The sequence below is a fragment of the Saccopteryx leptura genome, chromosome 10 (genome assembly GCF_036850995.1).
Source record: "Saccopteryx leptura isolate mSacLep1 chromosome 10, mSacLep1_pri_phased_curated, whole genome shotgun sequence".
In the NCBI taxonomy this organism is placed as follows: domain Eukaryota; kingdom Metazoa; phylum Chordata; class Mammalia; order Chiroptera; family Emballonuridae; genus Saccopteryx; species Saccopteryx leptura.
The window spans coordinates 48519406-48545541 of NC_089512.1; the positions used below are offsets into that span (position 1 = coordinate 48519406).

At 44.2% G+C, this 26136-nt stretch overlaps 1 protein-coding gene across 1 annotated transcript in view; it reads right to left on the reverse strand.

Moving 5' to 3' along the window:
- The window catches only part of SYN2 (synapsin II), a 232737-nt gene extending 210010 nt beyond the window's left edge, over positions 1-22727 (reverse strand). Inside the window, exon 1 of the mRNA XM_066351761.1 lies at positions 22180-22727. Coding sequence (XP_066207858.1) covers positions 22180-22565 — 386 coding nt within the window. The 5' untranslated portion in view covers positions 22566-22727. The remainder of the gene's footprint in view (positions 1-22179) is intronic.
- Between the last annotated feature and the right edge of the window lie 3409 nt (positions 22728-26136).

Sequence of the window (26136 nt, forward strand, 5' to 3'; positions counted from 1 at the left end):
AGGTTTTATTGCATTTCATTTGCTCTGCTCAAAGCTACCAAGGACTAGATAATACTTTCCAGTACTGTGCGCTGCTATGGCTCTCTTTCAGAGCTAAATTACAAAAGATTTATAAATTGGAGTGGTTGAAAATTAGTAATTAAGTTCATTTGTATTTCATAAAGTACAAGTAAGAGCACAAGTACTCTAAAGCTTATTATCCTTGTAGTAAATAAGCATGACTTCCAACCTAACATATACTTCTAATCCTAGAATAATACTTCTTTTTTTTGTTTGTTTTTTTAGAGAGAGAGAGAGACAGGGAAAGACAGAGACAGAAAGGGAGAGAGATGAGATGCATCAATTCAGTTGTGGTACTTCAGTTGTTCATTGATTGCTTTCTCATACATGCCTTGACTGGGGTGCTCCAGCTGACACAGTGACCTCTTGCTCAAGCCAGCGATCTTTGGGCTCAAGCCAGTGACCATAGGGTTATGTCTATGATACCAGGCTCAAGTCAGCAACCCCATGCTCAAGCTGGTGAGCCCGCACTCAAACTGAATGAGCCTGTAAACTGGCAACCTCAAGGCTTTGTAACTGGGTCCTCAGCATACCAGGTCAATGCTCTATCCACTGTGCCACCGCCTGGTCAGGCTAGAATACTTCTTTTTGTCAATTGTTTCCTTGTATTCCTTCTCTCATTCTCTGAATCCCTCTCCTCAACTCAACTTGGCAAAGATTTATTAACCTCAAATTATGTGTCAGACCCTCACCTGGATACTAACGATACAAAAAAATAAATAAGGCACTAAGCCTGTCCTCAGAGAACTCACTATCATATAAACAAAAATCACTGTGTTGTGAACAGTGATAAAGATAACTACTAAATTGAAGAAAAAAAAAAAACATGAAGGAGGCATAGACGCCCACTGTAATACAGAGGGTAAGAAAAAGATTTCTGGAAAAAGAAATACTCAGCTCACTTTCAAAAGATGAATATGAGTTTAGTCAAGAAAAGGAAAGCAAGAGGAGGTGAGGCAATCACAGTAGTATAAACAAAGACAAAAAGGAGGAATGCCATAATATGTTTATGGGGCTGTGTTAGATTCAGGGAGTACTGACATGCTGGGGCTGACAAGAGTGTACAAGGTCCCTGTGACGCTGAGAACAAAGAGTTCAGCAACATCCTGCATTGAGTCAGAGACCCTTATCAGAAGTTTATGTTTGAAATTCTCCACTGAGTAATACCCCACCCCCCGTAACTGCGCACGACCTCCCTAGCTAATGACTAACAGCCACATCAGCTTCTGTATGAACCGCTTGCTTGCTACGCTATAAAAACCCCTAGACTGTAGGCGCTCGGTGTGACTCTGGTGACTGCACCTGAGCTCACCCCTGAGCAGGTTTGTTTTTTTTTTTTTCTTTCTTTTTCTTTTTCTCTTGGCCATAAAACTTTGTCTGAAACTCTCCAAACGTCTCCAGTGTTTGTTTTACCCGGCGAGTGCAACATTTATGGGGGCTCGTCCCGGGATTCCCATTACGGGAATTTTGGCTGGGGACAGGCAGAACAGCTCGAGCTGGTGAGTATTTTGTTGTGGAATTCCTTGTTTCTGTAATCTGGCTCTGGAGCATTTGCAGTCTGTGGTGGCAGACAGGATGCTGTCAGAGACCCGCCCAGACACTCGGGCCAAGGGCAGGACGCTGCCGGCCGAGGTTTCTGTTTCTGTCTGAAATCGATCGATCGTTTTGAAGTAGTGAGCTCACTCGCGCCGCTGTCTGGTTGTTTGTTTAGCCTGAATGACTGTGTGGGAAATTTTGTGTATTGCCCTCCTGGGATTTGCTGCACTGTTGTGTTTGGTGTTAATTTGTTTGCCAGTACAGTGTGATCAACGTTCATCTATCTGGATCACCCTGCTTATAGGGTGGGGAATCCTGTGTGTTGTCTTTGTAGGACTAGAAGCATACCTGGCTAAGAAGAACAAGTACCGCGAGATGGGACAGCAAGAATCTACACTTAAATCCCCTCTTGATTGCATTTTAAGTAACTTCTCTGATTTTCAGAAGAGAGCTCAGGGTTATGGGGGACCTCCACCCGATCGAGAAACTCTCCGGACCTTAAGCCAAGTGGAGTGGCCATCTCTTAAGGTTGGATGGCCATCTGAAGGAACCTTTGATCTGCCCATAGTTTTTGCAGTAAGAGTCATTATATATCAGGTGCCTCATCCAGATCAATATGTGTATATAGATATTTGGATAGATATAGCTACAGACAAACCTGGGTACATTAAGAGGTGCATAAAAGCTAATCAAAAGGTTAAGAGAGCTATTTGTGTGAGTGCAGCAGACATTAAGCCTCGCCCTCCCTCCGCTCCACCTGCACCTGAAAAAGAGCCTCCCAAATCGTATCCAGTCCTTCCTGACGTTACTGAGGATATAGTAGACCCTGTAAATTATCCTCCTCCTTATCAGAAGCCCAGGGAGCCAGATTCAACTGTGCCCGAGAATGTCCAGAGTCCTCCCCACACTCGGGGGGGAACCCCTTATGCTCAACCTCCCTTTGCTGGAAGTGCCCCAATGTTACCTCTTAGGGAGGTGCTGCCCCCACTAGATGAAGGACCACACACACCGTCCTGAATGATTTATATTCCTTTCTCTACTAGTGACCTTTATAATTGGAAACAGCAGACCCCGTCGTTTTCAGAGAAACCCCAGGGGTTAATTTCTTTGCTTGAGACTGTTTTCAGGACCCATCAACCAACTTGGGATGATTGTCAGCAGCTTTTGCACACTCTGTTCACAACGGAAGAAAGAACCCGCATCGGCCAAGAAGCTGAAAAAGTATTTAAGGAAGATGGAGGCCCCCAGTGAGATTAGCCGTGTAAGACCCCTCCTCACGGAGTGGGCTGCAGCAGACGTTGGTAGCTGGCCAGCCTCCGGCAGTTGCCGTTTGGAAACTGAATTTGACTGATTTGAAACATTTGGAGTCTTGAGACTGTTTGGTAAGGAAGCTTTTGGTAAATAAGCTTCCTCTTTGAATATTTGGAAACAGAGCTCTGGTTAGAAAAGGGTGTAGTGGAGCAGGCGGGACGCCACCTGATTTCTCCCCACCTGGTCAGTCGGGGAATGCAGGACGCTGCCTTCTCCCTTTGGTTTTGGTTTAGAAGTTTTGTTTGTTTTGTGTGCATATTTTGTTTGTTTGTCTGCTACTAGAATGGCCAAGTTAAGAGCAGACTGGCCAAACCAAGGATTGCTAGACCCATAGAAAACATAGAGTCTAGCGTACTATCACCAGCACCCACCTGCAGGCAGGTGGCACGGTCAGTATGCAGCTCAGTATAGCAGCAGAGGTAGAGAAAGAAAAGGCAGCCCTAGGCTGCAGCTGGCTGCAGAAGAAGCGGCAGGCTCCCCTCACAGTTTCAGGCACTTGCCCCTCCCCCTTGGGCACCGGCTCAAGGGCTGAGCCACTGCTTAGTCAGGCAAAAGATAACAGTGCAGTAAGCTAGAGGCTATCATCACCTTGCTATACAGCCCCTGCCCTCTTCTGCTTTGGCTCCGGGGAATCCCCACCTCCTATCTGGAGCCGGACCCGAGGAGAAGATTTAGGGAATACGGCCCCTTCTAAACCCACTGCTTTAGCCATAATAGAATTGTATAGTCTGTCAAGTACAAAGACTTCCTTTTTGTACCAAGGATCTGTTGTTGTATTCCCAATTTTGCTCTCTTAGTCAAGCCCCTCAGTGAGATCTTCTGAGCATGGCTTTTAAGGTCTATAATGACCAAGGAAGTAACAGAAAAGGCAAATAAGGCCCAAAAGAAGTCAGGAAATACCAACTTTTGGCTCCAGCGCCCTAAGGCGCTTCATAGCATGTCATCAAGGCCCTGCTCCAGAGTGGAAAGAAAGGTCATTGAACTGAAGCCTGCCAGGCTTCCCGGCCCCATCAAGGGACACGTCTGTGCTGTGGAAAGAGGGACATGAGAAGGTAAGCTGCCCCCTTGCTCCATGGAGGGAGGGTTCAGTCTCTTCTAGCCCTGCTCCAGCTACCTGTGACCTGACCTTGCCCAGCGTGCTGGGAATTGCCACTGAAGGCCTAAGGACATCATTCAGGAGCCTAAGGTATTTCTTCCAAGTAGCAGATAAGCTAATCTCATTTCTTGTAAACACAAGGGCCATCTACTATGCCTTGCTTGAATATTTAAGTTTTATTTATCCCTCAAAGATCTCTACTGTGGGTATTGACAGTCTGGTTTTATTGCTTTATGTTTAGTGTTCCCTTTATTTCTTTTATCTCAATGCCCCATGCCTATTATGGGCTGGGACCTGTTGTTAATTCCAGCTAGAAGCAGTAGTCACTAGGACTTAAACTCTAACTGCAAAGTGTAGAAATGTAACACCCTTTCCCTAAGTACTTACAGGTTTTATAGGTTACTCAGCAAACTGTTCAAAGACTGTCCAAGAGGCACTTCTAGCAGTACACCACCCAAGGACTGACTCCCACCTAGACGGGTCCAGACACCATGATCCTGACAACTCCCACTACTGCCAAGGTAGAAGGCATACCCGCCTGGGTCCACCGCAGCCGGCTGAAGCTTGCAGTCCCAGCAGAGACACCTTTGTGGACAGCGAAGACTGACCCCGCCAACCCTTGTAAGCTGACCCTGAGAAGGACAGCATGCCCTGCTTCAGCCATAAACCAGAAGTTAACTGGTCCACGCATGGAGACTTTGGGGAGGGAGGGAAACTAAGGTAAAGGAAAGCCAAGTAAGTCATCTTAAGGTTTGATGCATGTACTGCTATGAGTCATACAGAAAGGGGTGTAGGTCCCTTGGCTAAGAGAAACTATAAGGTAAATGAAAATTATATATGTGCTCATAGCTACCACTATAGAATAATCTGTGAATATTGGTCATGTGTCCAATAGGCTACTTATGAAAGGGACACCTCCAAAAAGCAATCTTTAAAAGAGGATTACTTATTGCTAACTTAGTCTTTGCTGAAGGTTAAGGTTTTTAGGAATTAAGAATTCTGATAAATTAGAAAGGAATTGTATGGTTTTGATAATAGAAGGTATAAGGTGTAGAGGTACCTTTGAAAGGAAAAGGAAAAAGTAAGTTGTTATGAAGGCCAGTTATTCCTGGATAAGAAAGTGCATAAAAGTTGAAAGTTTATGTAAGTTGCAGAAGGTTTGTGTAAGTTGCAGAAGGTTTGTGTAAGTTGCAGAAGGTTTGTGCAAGTTGTAAGAAGTTAGTACAGAGAAGGAAAATGCAAGGCAGAAAGAAATTAGTCCGTAAAGCTTGTAGTACTAAGGGCACACTATCAGTGTGCCGGCACATACTAGGGAGGACCCCTGACCTAATTAGCTTATAGCTACAGCTAAAGTAGAAAATTCTCATGAGCCCCAGCCTTATACCATTCTCCCCACTGATGAAGAATCAAGGATTTGATTTATGCCCAAAAGAGATGGGGGAATGTTAGATTCAGGGAGTACTGACATGCTGGGGCTGCCAAGAGTGTACAAGGTCCCTGTGACGCTGAGAACAAAGAGTTCAGCAACATCCTGCATTGAGTCAGAGACCCTTATCAGAAGTTTATGTTTGAAATTCTCCACTGAGTAATACCCCCCCCCCCCGTAACTGCACACGACCTCCCTAGCTAATGACTAACAGCCACATCAGCTTCTGTATGAACCGCTTGCTTGCTACGCTATAAAAACCCCTAGACTGTAGGCACTCGGTGTGACTCTGGTGACTGCACCTGAGCTCACCCCTGCGCAGGTTTGTTTTGTTTTTTTTTCTTTCTTTTTCTTTTTCTCTTGGCCATAAAACTTTGTCTGAAACTCTCCAAACGTCTCCAGTGTTTGTTTTACCCGGCGAGTGCAACAGGCTGCAAATAGTTCAGTATTGTTGAAAATTTAAGTTTAGAGATGGAAATGGTTAGAAGTAGGTTGGAGAACTAAGCAGGGGTCAGATCACAGGAAAGCCATGAACTTTACCTATAGAACATGGAAAGAAACTAAAAAGCTTTTTAAGCAAAGGAATGAAAAGATCAAATTTGCGTTTTAAATAGTTCATTCAAGTAATTAAGTAGAAATCATGAGACCTGTAGAAGTTCTAGGTGAAAGCTAATGAGAAACTGAAATAAATGACCACTGCTTTTCCCAGTCAAGATAAAGAATATGAGGAAAACTGGAATAGGAAGGGAAGATAAAGAATTCAATACTGTAACAAATGGCCTTGAGTTACCTTTAACCACTCAGATAAAGATGTCATAAGGCAAGGAACTTGTCTGAAGATCAGGACAAAGTTCTGAACTAAAGAGTTCATAACTGATTACATTTAGGAAGTAATTGACATTTTGAGAATAAATGGACCAGGGAGAGTGTGCAGAGTAAAAAAGAAGTGGGTAGAAAATGGGCCTGGAGGAGCATCTACATTTAATAAGGTAGGTAAGGAAAAGAATAAGAAAAATGAGAAGGAACTTGAAAAACAAATAGGTATGAAGAGAACAAAGAATGCAGAAGCTAAGGGACTTCCAGATGAAAGATAAACAGTGTCAAATTCATCAGTGAATGTATAGACTGACATTCTCTTTTGGATTTAGCACTTAGGTAACCAAGCAAGAATTTCAGTATTATGGAGAAGGCAAAGCCAATTTGAGTGTAGGAGGGCAAATATGGGATAAGGAAGTTGAGACAAGACTAAGATTTTTCTTTCACATCCGGAAGAATAATTTAGAAGGTCACGGGGAGTTTTTGCTTGTTTTTATTTATTTATTTATTTATTTTATAATGCTGGAGCAGCCAGTAGCTAATGAGACTAACCAGAAGTAACAAGAGATAAAATTTTGAGCAAGGTCATTGGAAAAGGCAAGAAAGAGAGGGTCTTTTTAAAACAATATTCACTGACTCAGGGACCGGCAACGCGGTGGTGGGGTGGAAGCGGATGGAGGGCAGGGGGGTGGGGGGGATTGCGACCGCTCAGGACGGCTAGGTCCCTTGCCTGACCCCAGTATGGTGGGATCAGCGTGCAGGCTCGTCTCCTCCAAGCGCCGGCTCCCTGGGTGAGCTCGGCCAGCCTCGTGGCGTGGGCCCGGAGGGGACAGCTTCCTGGACACATCCCGTCCTGTCTCTGCTCTGCGTGACCCCCCTGCCAAGGGACCTACCATCAAGCATCTCCACCAAAACCCGGGCGCTGAAGGCGAACAGTCCCCGGCACCTGGGGCCACCTGTTTGCCAGTCCTCCTGGCCTCCCCCTCCGGCTTGAGGCCCTACCTGCAGTGCAGCTGTTTTCTTTCTTTCTTTTTTTTTTTTTTTGTGGGAGAGACAGAGAGTCAGAGAAAGGGATAGACAGGCAGGGAGAGAGATGAGAAACATAAATTCTTCGTTGCGGTTCCTTAGTTGTTCATTGATTGATTTTTCTCATATGGGCCTTGGGGGGGGGGGCTCAGCAGACCGAGTGACCCCTTGCTCAAGTGCTCGAGCCAGCTACTTTGGGCTCAAGCTGGTGAGCCTTGTTCAAACCAGATGAGCCCGTGCTCAAGCTGGCAACCTCAGGGTCTCGAACCTGGGTCCTCAACATCCCAATCTGGCACTCTATCCACTGTGCCATGGCATGGTCAGGCCAGCGCTACTGTTTTCTCCTGATCTTGCTGCCCCCTCTCCCCTACCCCCCACCCCCAGGGCTGGCACAATTCCCCGCTTCCGGGACCCTGCATCCAAAATCTCACACTACTAAGCTGACCTCTCTCCTCCTTGTGTAGGGAGTCGCCCCAGATACACTGGGACAGGCCTGCGCTTTAGAAATGGAATGTGGAATAGTAAAGAATAAAACAAGAACCATGGTCCTGATGCACAAAGGTTGCAGGTTGGATCCCGGGTCAGGGTACATACAAGAAGAGTAAACCAATGGACCCTGGCTGGCTGTTACAGTGGATAGAGCGTTGGCCTGGCATATGGACTTTAGATTGGACTCCAAGTCAGGGCACAAAGGAGAAGCGACCATCTGCTGCTCTCTCTTCCCCTCCCACAGCCAGTGGCTCAGTTGGCCCCGGCCCTGATAGTTGGATAGTTTGTTAGTTCCATCCTCAGCCTCAGAAGAGGTTGGGTAGACCCCAGCATATGTGAGTCTATCTTCCCCTCCTCTCACTTAAAGATAAAGAAAAATCAACCCATGAATGCATAAATAAGTGAAACAACAACAACAAAACAAAACAGCCCTGGCCGGTTGGCTCAGCGGTAGAGCATCGGCCTAGCGTGCGGAGGACCCGGGTTCGATTCCCGGCCAGGGTACACAGGAGAAGCGCCCATTTGCTTCTCCACCCCTCCGCCGCGCTTTCCTCTCTGTCTCTCTCTTCCCCTCCCGCAGCCAAGGCTCCATTGGAGCAAAAATGGCCCGGGTGCTGGGGATGGCTCTGTGGCCTCTGCCTCAGGCGCTAGAGTGGCTCTGGTCACAACATGGCGACGCCCAGGATGGGCAGAGCATCGCCCCTGGTGGGCGTGCCAGGTGGATCCCGGTCGGGCGCATGCGGGAGTCTGTCTGACTGTCTCTCCCTGTTTCCAGCTTCAGAAAAATGCAAAAAAAAAAAAAAAAAAAAAAAAAAAAAATATTCAGTACCCTCATCCTATGAAAATGAGTGTTGAGGTAAGAAAAAGAATCAGGACAAGAGCATTCCAAAGGCAACTGTGTAATAATAGCACAGAATCCAGAAAGTCAAGTATGTATTCAGGGGAGCATAATCTAATATATAGAAAACGCTTGAAAGTATAGCAAAAGTCTGAAAGATAAGCCGGAGCCAGATTGTAAATAAGCCTTATGAGCAACAGTGTGTTAGAGAAGAATGTCACAAAGAAAATTTACTTTATAAGATCTATGAATGCTTTTGTTTTGTTTAGGAATACCCTGTGAAAGCAATGTGAAAGAATACAGGTACTATATTTTAAAGCCATTCTGTATATACTGCTCATAAAAATTAGGGGATATTGTATCGCTTCAAATTCACTTTGAAATATCCCCTAATTTTTGTGAGCAGTATACTTCTTTCATTTCCTTCAGTAACCATCCTTCCTTAATTAGTTACAAGTAGAAACTGAAGTACAGCTATTTTATAACTCATTGTTTATTACATATAATAAAGATTTATGTGGTCCTGTTCCTAATTATTAGATATTGCTGAGTCAAATTGGTAATGCTTCTCTATTCTTAAAAAAACAAACCAAAAGTCCTTTTGAGACAGCATGGATGGACCTGAAGAATATTATGCTAAGTAAAATAAGCCAGTTGGAGAAAGACAAATACCATATGATTTCACTTATATGTGGAACCTAATGAACAAAATAAACTAACAAACAAAACAGAAACAGACTCATAGATACAGAGAACAATCTGACAGCTGTCAGAGGAAGGGATTTGGGGGACTAGGTGAAAAAAGTGAAGGGATTCAACAACAATAAAAAACTTCATAGACACAGACAATAGTATGGTGATTACCAGAGGAAAATGAGGGTAAGGGAGGAACAAAGGATAAAGGGTGATCAACGGTGATGGAGGAAGACTTGACTTGGTGTTGTAAACACACAATAAAATATACAGATGATGTATTATAGAAGTGTACATTTGAAACCTATATAATTTTATTAAGCAATACCACCCAATAAATGTAATAAAAATTTAAAATAAAAATAATTTTATTGAAAAAATAATTTTTAAAAAACTAAATTAAGTCCTGGCCAGTTGGCTCAGTGGTAGAGCATCAGCCCAGTGTGTGGAAGTCCCAGGTTCGATTCTCGGTCATGGCACACAAGAGAAGCACCCATCTGCTTCTCCACCCTTCCCCCTCTCCTCCCTTTCTCTCTCTCTTCCCTTCCCGCAGCCAAGATTCCATTCGAGCAAAGTTGGTCCAGGCACTGAGGATGGCTCCATGGCCTTCGCCTCAGGTGCTAGAATGGCTCCAGACACAATGGAGCAATGCCCCAAATGGGCAGAGCATCGTCCCCTGGTGGGCATGCCAGGTGGATCCTGGTTGGGTGCATGCCTCCTCACTTCTAACTTTGGAAAAATACAAAACAAACAAACAAACAAGCAAAAAAACTAAATTAAATTGCCTTTTCAAAAATATAAGAGGCCCTGGCCAGTTGGCTCAGTGGTAGAGTGTTGACCCCATGTGTGGATATCTCGGTTTTGATTCCTGGTCAGGGCACACAGGAGAGGCAATCATCTGCTTCTCCTCTCTTTGCCCTCCCCCCCTTTTCCTCCCACAGCCACGCTTCGATTGATTCGAGTGTATTGACCCTATGCACTGGGGATGGCTTCACGAAGCCTCTGCCTCAGGTGCTAAAAATAGCTCGGTTGCCACATGGGGGTTGCCCAGTGGATCCCAGTCAGGTCACATGAGGGAGACTGTCTCTCTATCTCCCTTTCTCTCACTTTAATAACAGTAATAATAATAATAATACAACAGAAAACCTCCAATGATTTTGTCTTTGAGACAGTAATCCTTAATTAAAATAAGCAAAAATAAAAATATTCCCCTTCCCTGAAGTATGCAAAATAGACAACCACCTGTGCAATAAAATTTGGGGAATTCAATAAAAGGGACCAAGATAGATTGAGTACCTGCATTTGGAAACATGAAAATGCAACAATCATAGTATGGCTCTTTACCCTTTACAAAGTACTTTTTCAGAACCTTATTTTATTCAATTTTCACAACAGTGTTATGAGATACTGTTATCTCGGTTTTACTAATAAGGAAACTAATGTTTGTCTGTTACTCCAGAACCTAGAACAGTATTTGGCATATAGGAGGTCTCCAGTGAAAATTGTAGAATGAGTGGGGTAGGGGCTGAGAGGTTATGTAACTCTAATAGGGCCAAATGGTTAATGGTGGAGCCAGATTTCAACCCTACTTCTTTTGAACCTGAAGCCTATATGTTCACATTGTTTCATGCTGCTAAAAAGAAAAGGGTAGAATGACTGAATACAATCATAATCTACTTTAGAATGTGAACTGATTAAAACTTCAGAAACACCTATTGTCAAGCAATACCAAGGCCAGTATACTTCCTCCTCCTTCTTCTTCTTCTTTTTTTTTTTTTTTTTTTTCTTTTTGAGAGAGATTAGAGATAGACAAAGGGAAAGATGAGAAGCTGGGAAGCATCAACTTGTAATTGTATCACTTTAGTTGCTCATTGATTGCTTCTCATATGTGCCTTGATGGAGGGGAGTGGGGGGTGCCTCAGGCCAAGCCAGTGACCCCTTGCTCAAGCCAGTGACCTAGGGCTTCAAACAAGTGACTATGGAATCATAGATGATCCCATGATCAAGCCAGTGACCCTGCCCTCAAGCTGGTAAACCTGTACTCAAGCCGAATGAGCCCGTGCTTAAGCCAGTGACATTGGGGTTTTTAACCTGGGACCCCAGCATCCCAGGTAGATGCTCTATCCACTGCACCACCATCATTCAGGCTTTATAAATATATATTTTCTAGATTTTATTTATTGATTTTACAGAGAGAGGAGGGGGTGGGGAGTGAGAAGTATCAACACATAGTTGCTTCACTTTAGTTGTTCATTGATTGCTTGTCATATATGCTTTGACTGGGCATGCCCAGCGCTTCGAACCAGTGATCTCAGCATTCCAGGTCAACACTTTACCCACACTGCACCACCACAGGCCAGCCTTTCCTTCTATTCTTAGTCCTACTGCATGGGCATTCTTGGAGTTCGGGTATTTGAGGTACTTGCTCATTTTATTCTCTCCATAAGTCACTTGCCCTATTTATACTACTTCCTTCCACTGCACTGAAGTAGCGTCTGCAGAACAAAAAGCCTTCTATATCATCCTCTTCTTTCTCTAAAAAGCTATGCGTAGCCTTCTGGTCTTCAACTGCATATGTGGGAAACTATAGTAAAGGATGACAATGCCACCCAATGAACATACTGAACATCTCACTCACAAGATGTAGAGGTGTACACATAGTGTGCATACCATCAAATACACAAAAAAATAGGATGTAGGCCCTGGCCAGTTGGCTCAGTGGTAGACCATCAGCCCAGCGTGTGGAAGTCCCGGGCTCGATTTCTGGCCAGGGCACACTGAAGAAGCATCCATCTGCTTCTCCACCCTTCCACCTCTCTTTTCTCTCTCTCTCTCTTCCCCTCCCATAGCCAAGGCTCCATTGGAGCAAAGTTGGCCCAGGTGCTAAAGACGGCTCCATGGCCTTCGCCTCAGGCACTAGAATGGTTCCGGTGCAACAGAGCAATGCCCCAGATGGGCAAAGCATTGATTGCCCCTAGTGGGTATGCCGGGTGGATCCCAGTCAGGCGCATGCGGAAGTCTGTCTCTTTGCCTCCCCACTTCTCACCTCAGAAAAAAAAAATAGGATGTAACTCTCCATCCTGAGACCAATGAGTTTAACCATGCCCTCACTCTATGGAATAGATATCCTGAAAAGGCTGTGTTTTATAAAAATTTTATAAATTGAGTGATTTCAAAAGTAGTAGGACACTTACGATTTAAATGAATCATGTGGTAAATCCTTTTGCAAAAGAAACCTTTTTTATAAGAAAAAATTATCTTCTAATTTTCTGCTGGCAAATTTTTCTTTTTCTTGTACGAATTTATTAACCTGGATTCAGATCCTGTCACTTCAGCTTAATAACTGAATCTTGGTTAAGTGATTATGATTCATCTAGGAAATGAATATTCTATCTTCTGCTTAAGATCATTGTGAAGACAAAATGAAAAAACAGGTATGAATATACAGCCATCCCTCACCATATCATGGTTCACTTTTTGTGATCTCACTATATCACAGATTTTTAAATTATACACATCTAATTTTGTATCGCGGATTTTTCGCTATATCATGGGATTTTGCAGTATATAGGTATTTTTATAATTTATTATTTTAATTATTTTTGCGATAAAATAAGCATTTTCTAAATGCTTGAAAAATTGAAAACTATAAAAAATATTAATTAAAACATATTAAAAGATATTAAATCAAAATAAAATACATAGCATACAGCAGATGAGTAGACAAAGACTCACATGTATGGAAAAGGCAGCTACAGCCCCTTCCGCTTGAGCTTGTTTGCCCAGTGAGATCGTACACAGCACACTATTGGCTGATGGATGGGAGGCGATCAACCAGAGTACTGTGTTCTGTATATATAAATAATAAAATACAAGGTAGCTACTTCATGATTTTTGCCTATTGTGAGGGGTTCTGGAACCTAACCCCTGTGATATATGAGGGACTACTGTATTGTGTAAACTATAAAGCACAGTGCACATGGCAAAGATCAAGAAATAAATGCTGTTAGCCAACACTTTAATATATATACAAACAAAAGTCCTTAGGGCCCTTGCTGGGAACTTGGTTAGAGTATCTTCCTGATTAGCCAAGTTTGCGAGTTCAATTCTTGGTCAAGACACATATAAGAATCAACCAATACATGCATAAATAAGTAGAACAGCAAATCAATGTTTTTTTCTCTCTCTCTCTCTTCCCCGCTCTCTAAAATCAGTATTTTTGTGTGTGAGAGAGAGAGAGGAGAGGAGATAGTGAGACAGACTCCCACATGCACCCCAACCGGGATCCACCCAGCAACCCCCTTCTTGGGCCGATGCTCCAGTCATCCAAACTATCATTAGCGCTGGAGGTCAACAGTTGGACCAACCTAGCTATCCTCAGCACCCCGGCCAATGCTCAAACCAATTGAGCCACTGGATGTGAGAGGAAAAGAGAGAGAAAAGGGAAAGAGAAATAGTAGGTTGCTTCTCATGTGTGCCCTAACCAGGCGGTGGCAGAGTGGATAAAGCATCAGCCTGGGACGCTGTACAACGGGCTGGTGCTCTATTCATTGAGCCAACTGGCCAGAGCCAAAAATTTCCTTTAAATAAAGAAAAAGTTCTTAGATCTATCAGGGAGAAAGGAATTTCTCCAATTTCCATCGTTGAAACATACAGAAGGCATTACAGGATGACCCCCTTTTTTTCAGGATATCACATGGTAGCAATACCTTAAGAAGGAGTAAGTGAATAGACAGTACTAGAAGATGAGCTTTCATCCAAGTGCAAGTTTGCTCATCCATTGACCTATGCCTCTTTTTCCAAAGATTTACAAGTATTGCTACATAGAATAAAATATAGAGCTAAAGTTTTTGAAAGAAAATGGTATAAAAACTCTAACTATGCATCTGACCAGGTGGTGGTGCAATGGATAGAGCATCAGCCTAGGACACTGAGGATCCAGGTTCAAAACCCCAAGTTTGCCAACTTGAGCATGAACTCATTCGGCTTGAGAGAGGGCTCACCAGCTTGAGTGTGAAATCACAGACATGACCCCATGGTCACTGGCTTGAGAAAGGGGTCATTGGCTCTGTGGGAGCCTCCCTATCAGAGCATATATAAGAAAGCAATCAATGAACTAAGATCATTGGTGCTACATAAGGTGCTATAACTTCTCATCTCTCTCCCTTCCTGTCTGTCTGTCCCTGTCTATTCCTCTCTCTCTCTCAAAAAACCAAAAAAACAAAAACTGTAACATGGTAATAACATAGTGCTCTAAAGAAAGAGAATCTGTTTTAGATTTCTCATTTGACAGATTTTACAGAATCAAAAATCAAAGAGGCAAAGTGATTTACTTAAGACTACACAGTGGCACATTTTTAATGGTAAAAATATTTCTACTAGCGTGTGGAGGACCCGGGTTCGATTCCCGGCCAGGGCACACAGAAGAAGCGCCCATTTGCTTCTCCACCCCTCCGCCGCGCTTTCCTCTCTGTCTCTCTCTTCCCCTCCCGCAGCCAAGGCTCCATTGGAGCAAAGATGGCCCGGGCACTGGGGATGGCTCTGTGGCCTCTGCCTCAGGCGCTAGAGTGGCTCTAGTCGCAACATGGTGACGCCCAGGATGGGCAGAGCATCGCCCCCTGGTGGGCAGAGCGTCGCCCCCTGGTGGGCGTGCCGGGTGGATCCCGGTCGGGCGCATGCGGGAGTCTGTCTGACTGTCTCTCCCTGTTTCCAGCTTCAGAAAAATGAAAAATATATATATATATATATTTCTAACCACAACATCTCCGTTCCTCAGGACTACACAAGTCTGTGTTCCCATGGAACCTTATGTACAGTAGGCAAGGTCTATGCCAAACATTGTATCTCCAGCACCTGGCTTGTGTTAGATACTCAAATGCAGTGAATCACATCCCAGTTAAAATTGTTTTGTAAATCTGAGGGGGACCTGACCAGGCGGTGGCAGAGTGGATAAAGCATCAGCCTGGGATGCTGAGGATCCAGGTTAAAAGCCCCGAGGTCACCAGCTTGAGTGCAGGCTAACCAGCTTGAGCATGGGGTCACCAGCTTGAATGTGGGATCATAGACATGAGCCCATGGTCACTGGCTTGAACCCAAAGGTCGCTGACTTGAAGCCCAAGGTGGCTGGCTTGAGCCCAAGGTCCCTGGCTTGAGCAAGGGGGTCACTGGCTCGGGTGCAGGCCCTGGTCAAGGCAAATTTGAGAAAGCAATCAATGAACAACTATGGTGCCGTAACTATGAGTTGATGCTTCTCATCTCTCTCCCTTCCTGTCTGTCCTCCCCCTTAAAAAATTTGAGGAGAAGATATGCAATTCTGGCATACTTCCTATTTAGCCCTTCATTACTTTTTGCTTAGCAAGATATTGATAAGACTAATGTTACTACAAATTTGAACTTGGATACAAAAAGACAATAAGCAATCTAAGGGAGACAGAGAGATACTAAGGTAAAAATGGGTCTCTGAAAGAAGATGATCATTGTAGCACAGTCATATTAATGTTAGACTATTGTTGGACTTTTATGACTAGCTTTCGAAGAGTTTCCTTCAACTATTTTACAATGACCTTTCTAAAACATCAATAACACAAATAATACAGTGAAATTGCTGGTGTAGATACAGTGTGATATGCTCATGTGATTTTTTTAAGTACTTACTAACAACTCCACAAAAGACACAAAGAGTATTTTTAAGGAGAAAAGGGATTAAATTTGAGGGATCTATGCAGAGTGACTTAAATGTAGAAAGAAGCTCGAGTTGGAATCAGAAGATGTGAGTTCTAGTTTCTATTCTCTCACTATCTTCTTATTGACCTTGGGCAAATCATTTCATTTCTCTGGGCTAGTTGATAACTCAGTTTCCTTTGAGTTCAAATACTATAAGATCAAAAGTCCCTGTCTGTCTTTGAGAGAATCAGGGATGGAGAAAGATAAAAGTTAGGAAGGTAGAAAGATGGTAAAATAGAGAGGTACTATAACATGGTATGGGGGGGTTAGGGGGGAGATTAGTATAGAAACCAAAGTTCTAGATTCTAGTTCTGGTTCTACCATCAACTAGTTGAATAACATTGAACAAGTCATTCTCTGCCTTTAAATTAAGATTTTCCTCATTTATAAAGTAACCCAAATGATCTTCCAACTCTAACAGCCTAGAATTCTAAGCTATACATTATTGCTGCTCTGAACAATGAAATTTTATGGAATTAGTATGTTTGTATTAATCAGAAATAGAACATTACATAAAATATTTAGCAGAGAGAAGCCTCAAACCTGATTTGAGCTTTACCCCCAGCTCCAATTCAAATATTTTTCTAGAGCCACTCATAAGCACTGGTCCAGATCCCTTCACTCTGAATTGTCCTATTCTCAATGAAATGTGAAAAGACTGACAAGAATAGAAACAGGTGCTACCTGGCTAATGCATAATTCCAGACTCTTCATTGTCTCCCTCTTTTCTGCCACTGCACTTTCCTTATACTACCCATTGTCTGGAGTGAGCCAAACCTATCTCCCTCTTGATTCAAATTCTTTAAGGCTTAGTTCAAATCTCACTGCTTCCATTAAACAGTCCCTTTCCCATACTAGCCCACTTTCATCTCTCACTCTTTAAATTTTTTTAGGATTTTATTTATTGATTATAGAGAGAACAGAGAGAGAAAGATGTTGGGGGGAGCAGGAAGCTTAAATTTCTAGCTGCTTCTCATATGTGCCTTGACCAGGCAAGCCCAGAGCTTCAAAGTAGGGACCTCAGCATTCCAGGTTGATGCCTCATCCACTGCACCACCACAGGTCAGCCCATCTCTCACTCTTTTAAATTTCTATAGAACTTCATTGCTGTGATAGAGATTAAATGATATTCGTAATATCTGGAATATAGTAGTTATTCAATAAATATTAGTAGTTAGTGTTGCCACATCTTTAGCACTAATCACATTCCTTTTAATTCAATGCATCTTTAATATGCATGTGAATCACCTGGAGATCTTATTTAACTATATTATTATTCAGTAGGCACAGGTGAGACCTGATCATTGTAAGTCAAAAAGCTCCTGGTTTGCCTGACCTGTGGTGGCACAGTGGATAGAGTGTCAATCAACCTGGAATGCTGAGGTCCCCGGTTTGAAGCCTTAGGCTTGCCTGGTCAAAGAACATACAGAAAGCAACTATTATGAGTTGATGCTTCCTGCTTCTCCCTCCTTTTTTTCTCTCTCTCTCTCCTCTCTAATAAATGTTAATAAAAAAATTTTAGGCCCTGGCCGGTTGGCTCAGTGGTAGAGCATTGGCCTGGCATGCTGGAGTCCTAGGTTCGATTCCCAGCCAGGGCACACAGGAGAAGCGCCCATCTGCTTCTCCACTTCTCCACCCCTCCCCCTCTCCTTCCTCTCTGTCTCTCTCTTCCCCTCCCGCAGCCAAGGCTCCACTGGAGCAAAGTTGGCCCGGGCACTGAGGATGGCTCCATGGCCTCTGCCTCAGGCGCTAGAATGGCTCTGGTTGCAACAGAGCAACGCCCTGAATGGGCGGAGCATCACCCCCTGGTGGGCATGCCGGGTGGATCCCGGTGGGGCGCATGCAGGAGTCTGTCTGACTGCCTCCCCATTTCCAACTTCAGAAAATACTAAAAAAAGGGAAAAAAATAAAAATAAAATTTTAAAAGCATTTACAAAATAAGGCTCCTGGTTTATGCCAATGTTGTTGATCCAAGGGCCATACTATGAATAAAAGGAATAGTTTTTAGTAAGCTTTTAAAACATGTATTCATCTTATCTACCAATTGGAAAGATCTTAGAAAACAGATACAATGTCTTATTTTTCTTAGCATATATACCCTATATAGCAAAGGTACTCAATAAACATCTGTGGATTTGTCATACCTGCAGTCTCTGGATAATCTAGATTAGCTTTAGAATGCCTGTGCTGTACAAATTTCAAATAAAACAGGGAGGCATAACCTGAGCAGGCGGTGGTGCAGTGGATAGAGCGTCAGACCAGAATGCAGAGGACCAGAGGACCTAGGTTCAAAACCCCAAGGTCGCCAGCTTGAACACGGACTCATCTGGCTTGAGCCTGGGCTCACTGGCTTGAGCCCAAAGGTCAATGGCTTGAGCAAGGGGGTCACTCACTCTACTGAAGCCCCCGGTCAAGGCACATATGAGAAAGCAATCAATGAACAACTAAGGTGCTGCAACAAATAATTGATGCTTCTCATCTCTCTCCCTTCCTGTCTGTCTGTCCCTCTCTCTGTTACATTAAAAAAACAAAAACAAAAAACCATGGCCTGACCTGCGGTGGTACAGTGGGTAGAAGATTTGACCTAGAACACTGAGGTCACCGGTAGGAAACCCTGGGCTTCCCTGGTCAAGGTACATGTGGGAGTTGATGCTTTCTGTTCCTCCCTCCCTTCTCTCTCTAAAATGAATAAATAAAATCTTTAAAAAAAAAAAAAAAAAAAAACCATGGAGACATGCCAGGATAAAAAAACTCACTTGGTTCCTGGGATTGGAATCACTGAAAGGCAGGCAGGGAGGAATCAGAAAGAAAACTTACCTCTTCACAGAATAAAAAAACAAAACAAAACATAAAAACATATACAAATGGATGCTTGTTTCTCATTTAAGCACAAAGATCATTTATTCAAGCAGTATACTTCAAATTTATGTATGAGCCTTAAAAGAAGATGCATTTTCAGGATATATGTATGTGTGTACATCATGATATATGTGTGAGAGTGTGTGTATGTGTGTGTGTGTGTGTGTGTGTATAATAGCACACAGTATATATATACACATACCTTGAAAACACACACATATATAAACAGTGGTTTACATATATATCAACTACTATTAATAATTACTAGTAAGGTATATAATGAGCTTGATTTCATTTTTTAGTGAAACATACATTTTTAAAATGATCCTTTAGTGTGTAATTAATCTAAGGATCTAAGGAAACCAAAAAAAAGCACATTTCAAGCAAAAGAAAGTGAAACACCCTCCACTTTCCCAAATAACTTAGTCAGTGGTAAGGTTCCCAAATTTCATTGACCACAATTATATTGATAGAAATTCAAAGGAATCTGCTGTGCATTAAGGCTGCTCTGAGAGGCTATTTTAATAACTCCTTTTAAATCTCCAATTATTTTAACAATATTTTATTTTAGCATTCTATAATTCAGATGGGATCAATATTCTTAAATTCTACTGAGAGGCTATACTCTGACTTCCTCTTCAAGAACTGGGAAAATAATATTGGGCATATAATGACACCTACTCAGTGAATACTATCTAGGTAGTTTAAACTGTGAAACTAATTTACTAAAATCAGCCTTCAGAGCAAAGAACACCTTAAGTCACTGTGCTTGTCATACCAGATACCTGCTCCTTAACTCAAAGACCCTCAATAAAACCATTCATCAATATTTAACCAAGATGTTTTTAACAAATTTAGACACATTAAAAGACAAACTGTAATTCTGAGAATTGTTATTTATTAAGCACAGAAACACAGAAGCACAGAACTGCTGTCAAGCACTAGACTCAAACTAGGTTTATGAGTTTTAATAAATCAATATTACTTCAGGGAAAATCAGTTGGAAGTCAGCCCATAAGAAAGTGGCTTCCGTAACTTCCCTCAGAAGTCTAGTCTCCAGGGCAAGGCAAATTCTCTGGTTCATGTCAGGCAGTTTTCCTAGAAAATAACAGTATCCAAAGAAAGTTTCCAATCTCATGCCACTTGAAACTGAACTAAATACAAATCTACAGCAGCCTCATCATAGCCATACAAATGAGTATCTTTCTACCTAAGGGAATCTAACGGGTAATTAGACCCCAAACATATACCTTCAACCGGACAAATCAGGCCAAGGTGCTAGAGGATTAGATTCTTGCATAGAAAAATGAAGCACCAATGTCATTCCCACTTCTCCCCTTCTTTTCCAGGCCTTCCTTCAAAATTTCTCTTTTGTGATACTTTCTCCAGTAACTCCAGCCCTCACTAATCCGTCCATTTATTGAATGTCTAAACTAGTAATTCTAGCTTCCTTTCTGTTAAATGTTTCATGTTTCCATTTTGTCTCCCAAATTTGAGTGTGAGTTCTTGGTAAGGCCCCTACATTGTCTAGCCCCTAGAGAGAGCCTATTATTAATATTGCTAATAACATAATAATAATAATGAGGTAATAGTGAAGCAGTGCAGTGGCAACAGTAGGGTAAAATGGGCCTAAATTCAAATCCTGGTTCTATCATTTGCAAAAACATTATTTAGTTTTGCTAAGCCTCAATTGGTGGTGAGAATTCAATGAGATATATATTAGGGCACCCAGTACAGGGTTTGGTGTATAAGAGATGCTCAATAAAACTTAGTTACCTTCCCTTCCCACTAATAAGCACTTGTTGATTTAAACTGAGAGTAATTCTCCTAGGGGGCTGTCAATGGCACCATCACTCATACTCTTATAGTTTCCCTATTACATTCTTGCTTGTTCTTTTTCATTTCCTAACAAAGGTCCCTTCAGATTTTCTACTCCACTGCCTTAAGAAAAAGCCAACTACATAAGTCGCCCTAATGACTATTCAGAACGGTCACATTAGGGGCCAGCAAGAGGGCATCTCCACATTTTCATCTCACTTCCATCATACCCACTCTGGCGCTCCCTCCCTCTGGGTCTCCCAGTGAGAAAATGATAAAGAGAAAAGCAGTGAGGCAGCCAAAAGAGGGAATGGAGATAAACAGCTATTTGGTCCCTCTGTGTCTCCCTCTTTGGAGAAAACACTCAGGTCTAGTTTCCAACCTCAATTCCAGTGAGAAAGAAAAACAAACAAAAACACCCCTTCCCATATTCCAGAAAAAGGCAACCCAGATTTCTGGCCTCTTCATTTCCTTAAGCCCTTCTCCAATCAATTCCACCATCACCTCCCACCCCAACCTTCAATCCCTTGGTCAACTTCCTTCTACATAAAACAACTTCTTTTCATTGATTTGTCTTAAATGAGTATCATGCCTGCTTTTACCAACTACAAGTAAGATTTTCCCCCCAGCCTTCCCATTCTAAGTTGGAATACCCCTTAATAATAATAATAAGTATTATCATAAATATATTTAATAATTATTATTGAAGTTCCCTATCTACTCCATTAAGGCAGATCTTTTTATTTGTGGTCCTTTCATTATCCAGATTTTTTTTACTTCGTTCATCACGTTTACAGCTGGAAAAAGCCACCATCACTTGCACTCCCCCCACACATACCAAAACCAAAAATATCCATAAACCCCTTCCTGCTGCACAAAATACCAGAATTCCATTATTCTTAAACGGACTTGAGCCCGTGCTGCACTGGAACAAGCTCACCACGTACACCTGTGCTTCCACATCTGGGATCTGATCAACCTGGAAGTCAATATTGATATCCGCCCCCACTGGGCCTCTCCCCATAAATACTCATTCCCTTTTCAAATTCACTCGTGTTTCATAAAGGAGAGCCGTTTATTAGTTTTAAATGTCCGATCTGGGACCGTTTTTATCTCATTTTTTCTGTGCCTAGGCTGAGGTCTGTCCCCTCTTGTCCGCCCCTCAAAAACAACTCTATTTCTTAAGGCTCTTCCCTGTTGCATAAAGTAGCTCCTTCGTTGACGTGTCTTGGAGGATTTGAAACAATCGAGAAAATCCTTTACCTCAGGGTTTAACCTTTCCAGGCGACCAATGCCGCCCCCCGCCCTACAAATATTCGCCCCTCCGCGCTCATCCCCCATCTCCTCGCGGCCGGACCACTCAGACCCTCCTCTTTATTGGTTGGAGTTGTTTCGCTGGCGCCCGAGGCCATCTGTTCTGCGGCCCCAGCTGCCCCGACAGACCCCGGGAGCTCCTAGCAGCCGCGGCGGCGGCCGGCGGGCACCTACCAGTCGGTGTGCGGCTCGTCGACGACCAGCAGCACCTTGGCTTTCCTGGAGGCGGCGGGCGGCGGTACGGGCGCGTCCACGAGGCCGGCCGAGGCGGCCGTCTGCTTCACGGCTTGGGACAGCGAGCTGAAGAAGCTGCTGCCCACCGACGGCGCCGAAGCCGCCTGCGGCGCAGGCTGCGGCGCGGGCGCGGGGACCTGCGGCGGCCTCCGCTCGGGGCCTGGCGAGGCGGCTGGGGTCGCCGACGAGGCTGAGGCCGCGCCCGGGCCAGGGGGTGGCGGCGGTGGCTGCTGGGGCTCAGGCCGCTGCAGGTCGGTCATGTAGCCATTGGGCAGGTTGGCGATGAAGCTGCTGTCCGACAGCCTGCGCCGCAGGAAGTTCATCATCTGGCTTGAGGGGCTGGGGGCGCGGAGGGCGAGACTGAGGCGGTGGCTGCCGGGCTGAGGCGGCTGAGGGGGCTGACGCGACCTAGGGGGCTGACGCGACCGAGGGGGCTGACGCTCGGTCCCAGGAGTGCGAGCCCAGCAAACAGCCGCGGCAGACTGGGCCGGGCGGGCCAGGCGACGCGCAGCTTAGCGCCAGAGAATGGGCGGGGCCAGGGGCGATCGCCCCGCCCCGCGCCGCAGAGCCGGCGCCGCCCCCGACTCGCCGCCTGCGCACCCGCCGGCCTCCCGAGTCTGCGGACTTGGTCGCGGAGCGCCAGGCCTCCTGCAACCTGAGCGTGGCTCCGTGGGGAGGACGTGGGAGCCCGTTCTGGTCCCCAAGAATAGGGAAAAGAGATCCTAAAGCCCGTACCACCTTTTGGTTGGGCAGAAAAGAGTCATGTTCCACTAGAGATGAAGGCGAAAGAAACTCTCCTCACTCTTCGCAGGGAAAAGAAGAACTGTTAGCATCCCTGACCTAAGGTGAGCAAGGAGCCATTCTGTGTGCACACACACACGCTGTAATGAGAAGGAAAAGAACCACCTCCCTTCCTCCCCAACCCTCAAGTGTGGAAGGAATAATCTGTCCCCACTAACACACACACACACACACACACACACACACACGCCCTATGGTGAAATGGAAAAAACTACACTCCCTTCCTCAATACTGGGGGATAAAAACATTCCCCGACACCCGTACTCCAAGATAGTAGAGACAAGTCCCACTAGGCAAGCAAAGAGTCATCTCTACTTTGGAGAGGAGGGGTGAATCGATTTTCTTCACCCAGTCTTAGAAGGATATGTGGGGCGCATTTTCAACGGTTGCACTTGAGAATGGCTCACCAAAGAACTTGTACTCCTCTCCCCTTTCTCATCGACCAGAGAGAAAACCATGTGTAAATCTGGAAGTGCACACATACACATACACACACACACCACACACATTACTCCCAAATGGCATATCTAAGGCTCCCCACCCCTTCTGTATTCAGTTCTCTAACAGGCTTTGGTGTATCTGATGTAGTCCCAAGAAGGCTATCTCTTCATCTTTTCCAGTTCTTTTTTTTTTTTTTTTTTTTTTTTTTTTTGTATTTTTCTGAAGCTGGAAACGGGGAGAGACAGTCAGACAGACTCCCGCATGCGCCCGACCGGGATCCACCTGGCACGCCCACCAGGGGCGATGCTCTGCCCACCAGGGGGCGATGCTCTGCCCCTCCGGGGCGTCGCTCTACCGCAACCAGAGCCACTCTAGCGCCTGGGGCAGAGGCCAAGGAGCCATCCCCAGCGCCCGGGCCATCTTTGCTCCAACGGAGCCTTGGCTGCAGGAGGGGAAGAGAGAGACAGAGAGGAAGGAGGGGGGGGTGGAGAAGCAAATGGGCGCTTCTCCTATGTGCCCTGGCCGGGAATCGAACCCGGATCCCCCGCACACCAGGCCGACGCTCTACCGCTGAGCCAACCGGCCAGGGCCATCATCTTTTCCAGTTCTGCCTGAACTTTTGATTACCACTTTTCCATGTGCACGCCCTGAATCTTGTGTGATCTCTGCCTGGACTTTTGTTTTCATTTCTAGTGAGATATACTTAATCCCTGTGTTGTAGTGGAACAAGACATAGCAGTTGCACTTTACTTTCAAACCACTCTAGGTGTCTTTGGATATGTGACCTTGGACAAATTAGCACTCTGAGCCTCTTTTCCTCAGCTGATAAAAGGAAATAACTTTTCAAAGTTGTTACACAGAGTAAATGAGATCATATATGTTAAGCAGCTGGCACACAGTAGGTATTCTAGTAATGGTGGCTGGATTCTTATTTCAACTAGTTCTCAGTAATTATTTAGAGGGCTGCATGGAATCAATGAGCAGCTTGCCACTAATATTGGCAGGCAGTTCTGGCTTTCTACATCCTAGCTGGCACTCAGCTTGGAACCTGGAGATGCACAGTTCTGCTCTGAGCCACACACCCAGTGACATGTGAGAAGTCACCAACCAACTATAATAATACACTGGTCTTCCCATCTACCATGTGCCCAGCAGCAATAAGAGCTAGATAGACTGATATGAATGGGAAGTGGCCCCTGTCTGTGGGAAGTTTGCAATCTACGTGAGCTAGAAAGTGGGGAGGATAGACACAGGAACAATTATCCGCAATAAGATGTGGCAAATGTTATAATTCAGCTGGGTAAGGTGGTTTAGGAGCACCAATGAGTAAGGGATTCATTCTGCTTGTGAGGCTTAGGGATGGCTTCTCAGAGGAGGTGACATTTGAGATGGGTCTTGAGGCAGCTGCAAGAGTTTACCAGCAGAGAAGTGGGGAAAGCACTCAAGCAAAGAAAGCCTGAAGAAATGTTAGTTGATGACTCCTCAAGGGAGCCTTCCCTCAGTCTTACAGAGTGAGCTAAGTGTTTTATCACCTGTGCTTGGCTTTTTCATAGCCCCTGAAGAAATAATACAATATTCTGGTAACTAAATGTAAACTTTTCAAGGATAGAGTTGTGTCTTATTCATCTTTGGACCCCAACATTAAGAACAGTGCCTGACACATAATAAGGTCTCAGCTATTTTAGAATTAAACTGTGCTCTTACCCAACTCAGTTCTTGCTATTTTATAATTAAACTGTAATCTTACCCAACTCAGTTCTTGTGTCTATTGGAGAATAAAGCTTATAAGTCACTAATAAACTAAATTCATTGCCTTCCTAGTATTTTTTAGAGAATCAGAAGAATCCAAAGGCATGAATCTCTAATGATAGGATATCAGACACTTACACTTCCTTTTTTTTTTTTGATGATTAGGTTATCATTTTTTTTAACTTTTATTTGTTCATTTTAGAAAGGGGAGAGAGAGAGAGAAGGGGAGAGGAGCAAGAAGCATCAACTCCCATATGTGCCTTGACCGGGCAAGCCCAGGGTTTTGAACCAGTGACCTCAGCATTCCAGGTGGATGCTTTATATTTCACTAAGTAATTCCCCTAACCATTAAGCATATAATGTATGTATAAAAAGTTAAAAAAATCAGCCTGACCAGGCGGTGGCGCAGTGGATAGAGTGTCGGACTGGGATGCGGAGGACCCAGGTTCGAGACCCTGAGGTCACCAGCTTGAGCGCAGGCTCATCTGGTTTGAGCAAAAGCCCACCAGCTTGAACCCAAGGTCGCTGGCTCCAGCAAGGGGTTACTCGGTCTGCTGAAGGCCCGCGGTCAAGGCACATATGAGAAAGCAATCAATGAACAACTAAGGTGTTGCAACGTGCAATGGAAAACTAATGATTGATGCTTCTCATCTCTCTCCATTCCTGTCTGTCTGTCCCTGTTTATCCCTCTCTCTGACTCACTCTCTGTCTCTGTAAAAAAATAAATAAATAAATTTTTTTTAAAAAGTTAAAAAATCAAACAATTAGCAAACATGTTTTAAGTGCCTAATACATGCAAGGCATTATGCTAGCCACTGGAGGATGAAAGAAATTCAGGATGAAGATAACCCAGTTCTGCCCTTAAGAAGACAACTCATAAACATGTGAACACATAGCTAGCAATAG